The sequence below is a fragment of the Podarcis melisellensis genome (genome assembly GCF_964234715.1).
Source record: "Podarcis melisellensis genome assembly, chromosome: 9".
In the NCBI taxonomy this organism is placed as follows: domain Eukaryota; kingdom Metazoa; phylum Chordata; class Lepidosauria; order Squamata; family Lacertidae; genus Podarcis; species Podarcis melisellensis.
Genome location: NC_138541.1, coordinates 9650739 through 9660808, shown reverse-complemented (window position 1 = coordinate 9660808; position 10070 = coordinate 9650739). Strand labels below are relative to the sequence as shown.

Below are 10070 nucleotides of genomic sequence, written 5' to 3'. Positions count from 1 at the left end.
AAGGGAACGTGGTAATTCCACTAGTCCAGCACCCTAACTTCTATACCACACTCCCTCCCGGCTGTGCCCCAGAAGTAATTTGATATAGCACCAGTACTTCCAAGGAATTATGCTAGCTTTATGCCTGTCAAAGATGTCGAACGCACCATGTGAAACTGGTAGAAGAGTTTGGATTTGATATCCCGCTTTATCACTACCTGAAGGAGTCTCAAAGTGGCTAACATTCTCCTTTCTCTTCCTCCCCCACAACAAACACTTTCTGAGGTGAGTGGGGCTGAGAGACTTCGAACCCAGTTCACCAGATTACGAGTCCGCCGCTCTTAACCACTACACCACACTGGCGTTTAGTCCCAATAAAATGACTGTGGAGATAATGAAAGGCAATATTTATTGTGACAACATGTAGGGGCTGCAGATAGGGGGAGGAATTCTATAAACTGCAAGAAATTATGGGGAGGAAACAGTAGGAGATCATTCTGCTGATACAGATAAAGACATATTTTTTATTTCAAGCATGCAGGGCAATATGGGTATGTCTCTACACCACAGACTTCATATGGTTATTTCCCTCAACCAAGAGACCTGTACTTCTGTGAGGGGCGTTTGGAAACCCTAGGGAAGGACAAATGTTATTGTTTTCTCCAATTCTCATTTTTGCAATCTGAAGTTCATTTCTGCACAATTCCACACCAGTTTGCAATTTTAAAAAAGAATCCTCATAAAGCAAATTGGATTTCTGAGTGAAGTGCTCCAACTGTACATGTTTTCTTTTAATCCAGTTTCTTTTCGATCCGGTTTCTCAAAAGCAACTTTCCAAGCATAATTTTGTATGCTATTTTCACTAAAAGGTACATTTATACGTAGATTTTAGCACAGGCCATGCATTTCTGTACGCGTCAGATTTGGAGACATGCAAATTTTGAAGGGGAGCTTTTTCCGGTTCACGTTATGGGAAATGTGAATCGGGGGAGTTTGCCTTTAGGTGAGAACCGTATCGATTTTCTCCACCCCAAAGGATCCCTAGCGGTGAACCCTCACCAAACTACAGTTCCCAGGATCCCTTGAGGAAAGCTGTAACTGGTACTATGAAGCCGAGATAAGTCTCTGTGGTGACGTAGATCTGCCCCACCGTGCCCTGCACGATGATTCAGCTCTATGATCTAATCAGCATAGCAGGATTCGGGAGTCAAGGCTGTCTGGATGACCTCCGTCTTCCCACCGTTCGAGAACAGGCAGGAGGCCGTGTAGCACTTATTTCTGTCGTAGGTGTAGCAGGGTTGGTCGGGGTCGTCGCACATGCTGCTCTCCCCAGGCGCAGGGTGGTCGTTCGTGGCTTCGCCCTCTGCTGCACCACATTTATCACAGCTAGAAGACAGGTAGCAGAGGAGGAGAAAGGTTAGCCAACAGATCCGTACAAAGAGATTCCACAGGAGGAATAGCCAACGCTCTGCCTTCCAGTTGTTGTTGGACTACAACTCCCATCACCCCTGCCAGAGCAGACACGCCGATGCATGCTGCCCAGATCTGTTTTGGAGGGTAGGTAGGGGGGGGACCTTCTAGAACAGCCTTTCTCAACCTGTGGGTCCCCAGACGTTGTTGGACTACAACTCCCATCACCCCTAGCTAGCAAGGTCAGAGCTCAGGGGTGATGGGAGATGTAGTCTAACAACATCTGGGGAGCCAGAGGTTGAGAACCACTGCTCTAGAACAGTGTTTCCCAACCGGTGTTCCGCGGCACACGAGTGTGCCGTGAGACGTTGCCTCGTGTGCCGCGAGATGCCTGGAGGGAGGCGGGCGAGTCGGGCGGCGAGAGGCGGGGCGGCAGCGGCGAGGAGAGGCCGCGCCTCCTGCTGCTGCCTGGCGCTCCTCCTCGCAGCCGGCAGCGCTGCCTGGGCGCCTCCGCGCGACTCTGCCTCGCTGGGTTTGGTCTCCCAGCAGAGACGGGTCACACGCGCCCCTCCCTCCCTCCCTCAGCCTGCGCGGAGGGAGAGCCAGAGAGAGGCATCGCTCCTGCGCGGCGGGAGAGGGAGCAGCCGGAGCGATGCCCCAAACGAACGCATGGGACCAGAGGGGAAATCCTCTCCGAGGCGGATTGAGCGCAGCTGAGAGAAGCCTTTCGAGGAGCTGCCGTGTCCCCTGGAAACCCCCTTCCCAGCTCTGCCTCAGCCGCCGCCGCCTCAGTTGCCGCCGTCCCTCAGTCCCTCGCTCTGCTGCCTCCTCCCACCCCCAAAGCTTGGAGGTTCCCCAGCAAGGGGGAGGGAAAAAACTTTCACTTTTGTGCGTCCCTCCCGGCGTGACGCTGCGCGCTGACGTCACGGGGCGGGGCTTTAATGGTGGTGTGCCGCGAGATTTTTTTTCAGTAAACAGGTGTGCCGTTGCCCAAAAACGTTTGGGAAACACTGCTCTAGAACATGCTTAGGAGGTGGGAGAAGTTCTGTTGTGCAAGTATAAATCCTAGTGCCCATGGGATACATTAGTTCGGGGTTCCCTAAACTAGGGTCTCCAGCTGTTTTTTATGGACTGACTGACTGATTGATGGATTAGATTTATACACCACCCTATACCTGGGGGTTTCAGGGTGGTTCACAGAATAAAATCAAGATATAGAACCACAAAATACATAATAAAAATAAAAACAGCAACCCAATAGCCCCCTGCCCCCCCAAAAACACATTTTAAAAGGGCAAAGGATGTAAATCAGATGAACCAAAGGCCTGGTTAAAAAGGAACGTTTTCGATTGGCGCCTAAAGGTGTATAATGAAGGCACCAGGTGAACTTCCCTGGGGAGAGCATTCCACAGATGGGGAGCCACTGCAGAGAAGGCCTGTCCTTGTGTTGCCACACTCCGGACCTCTCGAGGAGGTGCACGAAGGAGGGCCTCAAAAGGTGAGGTTCATATGGAAAGAGGCGGTCCTTGAGGTGGTCCTGAGCTGTTTAAGGCTTTATAGGTCAAAACCAGCACTTTGAATTGGACCCAGAAACTAATTGGTAACCAGTGCAGTCGGCTGGGAGTTTTTGGACTACAACTCCCATCATCCCTAGCTAGCAGGATCTAGGAGGAAAAAAGTGAGTGTTATGGTGCAAAAAATACGGTAAGCTTATTGAGATAAGTGCAATCAAGGGAAGCCCTTACAGCTTGGAGAAGTTGTAGACAAATCTGGTTCTCACTGGCGAGGTGGGGTCAGAGATGTTCTCTCTGGTCATCAGGGGAACTCTGGAGAAGGCAAAGAGGAAGTTACAAGCCACAAGAAACACAGGAATGGAAACACAACTGTCATTGCTCTGGACCAGGAGTCAGCAAACTTTTTCAGCAGGGGGCCGGTCCACTGTCCCTCAGACCTTGTGGGGGGCCGGAGTATACAGTGGAACCTCGGATTGTGAATGTGATCTGTGCAGGAGGCACATTCGCAACTCACAGCGCCGCGTCTGCGCACACGCGTGGCGCGATTTGGCGCTCCTGCGCATGCGCAAAGCGCAATTTAGCACTTCTGTGCATGCGTGAGCGCTGAAACCCGGAAGTAACCCGTTCCGGTACTTCTGGGTTTCGGCGCATCCATAACCCGATAACGCACAACCTGCAGTGATCGCAACCTGAGGTTTGACTGTATTTTGAAGGGGGGGGGGGGAATGAACGAATTCCTATGCCCCACAAATAACCCAGAGATGCATTTTAAATAAAAGAACACATTCTACTCATGTAAAAACGCACTGATTCCCAGACCGTCTGCGGGCTGGATTGAGAAGGCGATTGGGCCAGATCCGGCCCCCAGGCCTTAGTTTGCCTACCCACGCTCTGGGCTGACAAGTTCTCTCCCATTGTTGCTGCGGCAAGGTAAAACACTAGCAAGGGTCACAGTGCCAGCATGCCAGCTCCTGTGAAAACTGGCTGGCAGAGGAGTGATGCCTATCCAAGCCATGTCTGAGCAGCACCAGGGTCACTATCAATCATTCTTTATTGTTATGATTGCAGATCTGCCACTATGTTACAATCAAAAACAATTTAAAAGATTGCAAGCCAGCAGAAAATTATTTGGAATTAACAGAGCAGCAAAGGGCTAGGCAGCGTCTGCTCACATTGTGGCACATTCACTCTAGAATGGATTGCTGACTACTGGTGTGGTAGGTTAGATTTAACCACCTGTTTCTTAGAAATACATGCTGATGCGTAGAATTTTGCTGCTTTAATAGTCACTAGTGCCCGAGTTCCCTGCCAAACCAGTTCCTCTGGACCAAATCCTGATGAACCGACTCCTTTGGGCCATTCTCTAGATCAGTGGCGGGGAACCTCTAGGCTGTGGGCCTAATATGACCCACGAGGCCTCCCTGTTTGACCTGCGAGTTCATTCTGGCAAAGCCATGTCCACCTGCTGTCTACCTGACCCCATATATAATATCAGCCATGAGGCAGGTACAGGCATAGCTGGGACAAAAAGGATTAGCAGGCACAGCTGATCAGTGGACTGGCAAAGCCCAATGCACAGCGCCACGTATGGCTCTCTGCACATAGCTGCATGTGGTGCTTTGAAGTCCCGACAATTACCTGATTGTTGGGGCTGCAAAGCACCGCACACAGGATTCTTGCCTGCATACAGTTTACTTTAAAACTGTGCTACTAAAAATGGGTCAACAGGTGATTGACAGGTAGGCAACGCCACACATCTGTCAAATGCGGCCTGCAGTGTGTGTGTGTGTGTGTGTGTGTGTGTGTGTGTGTGTGTGTGTGAAACAAGATGAACCACTTCCTTCAGGCCAGTCCTCACATCTGGTGGGCTGTGGCAGCTTTGTGGCATTGCCACTGCACCAGAGTAAGCTCTGCTGTGTTGAGGGAGGAAATCACAATTTTGATTTGGCAAGGCGCGTCAGTGAGCCCTGATACTGCAGATGGTGACTGTAGTCATGAAATTAAAAGATGCCTGCTTCTTGGGAGAAAAGCAATGACAAACCTAGACAGCATCTTAAAAAGCAGAGACATCACCTTGCCAACAAAGGTTCCTATAGTTAAAGCTATGGTTTTCTCAGTAGTGATGTATGGAAGTGAGAGCTGGACCATAAAGAAGGCTGATCACCGAAGAATTGATGCTTTTGAATTATGGTGCTGGAGGAGACTCTTGAGAGTCCCCTGGACTGCAAGAAGATCCAACCTCTCCATTCTGAAGGAAATCAGCCCTGAGTGCTCACTGGAAGGACAGATCCTGAAGCTGAGGCTCTAATACTTTGGCCACCTCATGAGAAGAGAAGACTCCCTGGAAAAGACCCTGATGTTGGGAAAGATGGAGGGCACAAGGAGAAGGGGACAACCGAGGATGAGATGGTTGGACAGTGTTCTCGAAGCTACCAGCATGAGTTCGACCAAACTGTGGGAGGCAGTGGAAGACAGGAGTGCCTGGCTTGCTCTGGTCCATGGGGTCATGAAGAGTCGGACACGACTAAACAACAACAACAACAACAATCAGTGAGCCTGTGCAGGTGGCTGAGCTCTCTCACTCTGCAGCAGCTTGGTCATCTGTATGATGTTGTCAAGCCATTGGAAGGGTTTTATGGCTGCCGATAGCAGAGGTCAAGTGCAGTACAGGCATTTCTCCACTTACACATTACAGTGCGATGCCGGGAAATAAATAAATATGTTTAAATGGCAAAAGGGCTGCAGAAAAACTGCAAAAATGGTGGGGAAAGAGTTGACAAATGGCTAGCAATTCCAGGAGCCTTTGCACCGACCTCCGAGGCCTGTGGAGAGTTGGAGCTTGAGAAAGGAGGCTGTTCACAGGCTTTAAAGACTGTGTTCCCCACTATACACAATTTCATGTATATGTGTGGTACCCAGCAATGTTCTCCCCATGTAAATGGGGAGATGCCTGTAATTGAATGTGTAGTGAGAGGGCCTTCCAGGATGTTCTCAGAGTCGAAGGAGGATTGGATGTGAGGAACCACCAGAGAGTCTTGTGGCATCCTGGGAGTTCACCCACCACAAATCTGTTGGTGCCACAAGACTTTTCATGGTTTTTGTTGCAAAAAGACTTAATTGGGCTACACCTGTGAAACTGACAAAGTGATTGAGGTGGGGGAAGAGGGAGATCCTAGAGGGCTGTACAGTACAGTATTGGTGTCCTGCTTGCTCTTCCATCTTCACCACAGAAGCTGCATTTATTCCGTCCCATTCGGTGGTTATGGCTTTGACAGTTGTGTACATGCCTCAGGAAAAGGAGAAGCTTTATATGAAGTACCACTTACATGATGCGGATGTTTCTCTCCAGTACTTCCTCTTGTGGGTTGTCTTTGGAAGGGACGAATTTCGATGTCACCTTCACACACTGGCACTTGTTATCAACCAGGACCTTCTCTTCATCTTCATCCAGCCCATAATAAGCTGCCCATAAAACACAAGGTTTTTTAGACTGAGGAAGAAAAACGAGAACATTCTCTGGTGCCGATCTGCCAGATGTTTAGGGCGCACCTATTTTATCATGTGCACATGTCCCAAAAAACGAAGCCAACGTAACAATGAGATGTAAAGGGTGGGTTACTGAGTCATACTGAGATTTGCAGCTGAAAGATCCTGGAAGCCAAATTTAGGCTGCTAGGGAGGAAGCTGAAACCCAAGGCTTCAACGTGGCATTTTCAGACTCGGAGGTCTACGTATCTCAGGTTCATCACTGGGTTACAGGCTTGGGCTGGTTAATAATAAAAATAATAATAAATTTTATTTGTATCCTGCTCTCCCCAGCCAACGCCGGGCTCAGAGCGGCTAACATCATATAAATAAGACAATATGCATAATACAATATACAACATGCATATAAAATAACATTCAACATTCATTAAAATAATGTAGAATATTAAATATCAGCATTTCAAAATTAAACAGAAATCCACTCAACAGTTACAATAATTTCTAAACTCCAATCAATAAAACAACAGCAAACCACAGTGCACAACATAATACAATACAAAATGAGAAGCAGAGACTGGAGGGTAGGGCAAGGCAGGTGGAAAGAGGCCTTGCCTGATGGAGTCTCTCCCCTTACAACAACCCTAAGAGGTAGGTTAGGCTGCAAGGAAGTGACTAGCCCACCATGACACAGTAAGCTTCATGGTCACTCAACAGGCTTCTCTATCACAAGCCCCTCCCCAGTTGCTGCACTGCCTTCGAACAAATAAAGGTAACAGATGGTTGGCATCTTACCAACACTGCACTTTGTGGCATGCTCAGTTACCCTATAAGCAAAGTCCGCTATTTATTTTATTTTATTTTACTTCATTTAAATTTTTTTTAGGACATCTGCAGGGCACCAGGTTGGGAAAGCCTGGACTATCTGATAATATATGAATTTATATATGATTTACGCTGGATCAGAACACTGGCCCAATATTTTTTTATTCCAGCTGGTGACACAGCTCCCCTGGGCATTAATTGTTGCAATGCATCCCCAACTTTTATTATTGCATAATTATACAATTGTGGTTTTATAATAAAAAGAGGCGCTGCTGTGAGGGGGCATGGCTGCGACAGTCATGAAGGGAACCTGCACTTTTGACTTTGCCACTGCACTACTTTTGCCACCCACTGCTTGGGGTCTCTTCTTTTTGCTCTATCCAGTCGCAATCGGCCCCAGCCTCCCTCCAGCATAAACAGCACAGGAGCCCTGCCAGAAAAAAGGAGCAATCCTGCACTGGCCACAATCCTCTCTACTACACTTCCTCTTCCTCCTACATTACTATGGGTCACCCCTGGGGCCATGCTGGACTCTTTTCCTTTTATATGTCAGTCTGTATTCCTTCCCTTTCCCCTATCTTAACCCCTTAATTCCATCTTACTTTCTGAATTTAATAAGTGGTTTCTACCATGAAGTTGCCATTAATATTATTATTATTATCATTATCAACAACAACTACAACCATCAGAGCAGAGTCAGTAGGGACATTGGCAGGAATGCATGCAAACTCCAAGACATATTAAGATTCATATAATAAAATAATAATAATACATTTTTATTTATACCCTGCCCTTCCCGGTTCAGGGCGGCTAACAACAAATTTAAAACACTTAATTGATGCAACAAAAAACCCAGCATAAAATAGAGTATAAAACGTGAATAGCAATAAATTCAGAATTCAAAAATCAATTTAGGGGGGAAATCCATCCAATAAACATTAGGTGATCACCAGGGCTAGCTGGCTAAATTAGTCCTATTTGGGCCAATGAGGAGACCAGGGGAGAATTATAGAAAGCAATGCACTTCTGGTTCGGAGGGATCACTCAAGCCAACCCCAAAAACAGGAAAAAAATGGATACTTTAGCATTATTGAACACCTGGTGATCACCATTTCAAAACACAGCTCTGACATTCTAAGTATATCTAATGCACATTGTAGATTACCTTAATCCTGATTTCAGAGCAGCCCAGTAGGATAAAATAAGCATCCCTTTGACTTTTAAATTTAAAATTTTCAATCTAGATACAGTCTTGCCTTCTAGGTAAGAATTTCAGAGCCGATTAAAATAGTGACAATTCTTCCCGGCACAAAAGCACTTTCTTTGCTTAAAACCTTGTATCTGAGTTGCTTCCAATGGACAAATGTTGCATACCTGTTCCAAGAATAGCTCCCCAAAAGACAGCCAGGGTTCCACAGAGGATCCAGTAGTTCTTCATTCTCTCTGCCTGCCTTCAAACACTCTCAGAGTTGTGCCTCTCTACCAAAAAGCTGTCGGTGTGGCGGTGGCAGCCCGAGTTTCCTAAAAACGCCTGCCTAGATTGCAGTCAAGTTGTGCTAACGGTGGTGCAAAACACATCCGGACAGAATGAAACCACAAACTAATGGTGGTTTACTAATCAGGGAGGAAAACCCCGTTCTTCGAAAACTCTACTGGTGGGCAGGATTCCAACATCTCTCTCTCTTTGAACTTGGGTTTGCAATACACATAAAACACATACAGTGGGACCTCGGGTTACCTACGCTTCAGGTTACAGATGCTTCAGGTTACAGGCTCCGCTAACCCAGAAATAGTACCTCGGGTTGAGAACTTTACTTCAGGATGAGAACAGAAATCGTGCGGTGGCAGCAGCGGGAGGCCCATTAGCTAAAGTGGTGCTTCAGGTTAAGAACAGTTTCAGGTTAAGAACAGACCTCCAGAACGAATTACGTACTTAACCTGAGGTACCACTGACATAACACACATATGCAGGGAGATTAGAGAACGAAAACAGATTAGGCTGCAAGAGTATTCTAAGAAGTATGATGCTTAGGTTGTTTGCCTCTGGGTTAAGAAACTATCAATAAATTGTCTGGCAGTGATCTGAGGTCACAAATGCTTCTGAGAAAGGAACACAAGTGAACAGCACAAGCAACGCTGACACCAAATCCTACATACATTAAGAATAATAGAAATATCGCCACCTGACCCCACCCCCACCCATCTCCCCCCCCTCCACCCGTCTTTTTCCTCCACCTAATGTCTCAACAAATGAAACGGATTTGTAAAAATGTTACATGGAAAAAATATGAGAGACATTACACATACTTCTGTAAAACAAGAAAATCTTTAATAAAAAGCTATTTAAAAAATGCTTCTGAGGTGATGCTGTGTGGCATAGAATGAATTTGGCTTCACTCCACTCCTGGCAAACTTCTTATTATTTTATATCAGGATTAGGGAATCTCAGGCCTGAGGGCCAAATGTCTGGCCCCTGGGACACTTTGTTGGGCCCCTGAGAGTCTCCCCAGCCACACCCTTTACCAGCCTCTCTTGAGCATTTTTGGATTTATTCGCCCGGGCATTTTAAGTTTTGTAACCAGAATCAGGCTGCTAATTTAGGATTCCCCCACCTCACTGGGACTCTTCTGCTGCTGGCAGAGTCAGCAATGTTTGGCATCTTATCCCAGCAGCAAACTATTGGAACAGGCTTTTACGGCTGTGTTACTGTTAACTCTGGATCCTCTGGAGCTCACCTTAGCCAAAATTCACATCTATCCTGAAGTTTCTTGAGAAATTCTCCTGCCTGATGCTTTCCCCCTCAAACCAGCTCATGTCTAATTTATAAACATAAGCCACATTCACTTGGCAGCTAAGCTG

The 10070-nt window shown here is 47.1% G+C and overlaps 1 protein-coding gene across 1 annotated transcript; it reads right to left on the bottom strand.

The window, feature by feature from the left end:
- Positions 1-371: 371 nt before the first annotated feature.
- On the bottom strand, positions 372-8854 carry JCHAIN (joining chain of multimeric IgA and IgM). The gene is made up of 4 exons (XM_081925481.1): positions 8586-8854; positions 6230-6365; positions 3135-3215; positions 372-1365 (listed from the first exon to the last, which is right to left on the bottom strand). Exons 1-4 carry the CDS (start codon positions 8647-8649, stop codon positions 1161-1163), a joined length of 486 nt encoding a protein of 161 aa, XP_081781607.1. The 5' UTR covers positions 8650-8854; the 3' UTR covers positions 372-1160.
- Positions 8855-10070: the final 1216 nt, after the last annotated feature.

Excerpts from the sequence above, each read along its gene's own strand:
- JCHAIN (XM_081925481.1), bottom strand. The coding sequence starts at position 8,649 with ATGAAGAACTACTGGATCCTCTGTGGAACCCTGGCTGTCTTTTGGGGA. Across the intron at positions 6,366-8,585 it reads GGGAGCTATTCTTGGAACAG|CTTATTATGGGCTGGATGAA; the intron begins GTATGCAACATT and ends TTTTATGGGCAG. Across the intron at positions 3,216-6,229 it reads GAGAGAAACATCCGCATCAT|AGTTCCCCTGATGACCAGAG; the intron begins GTAAGTGGTACT and ends TGCCTTCTCCAG.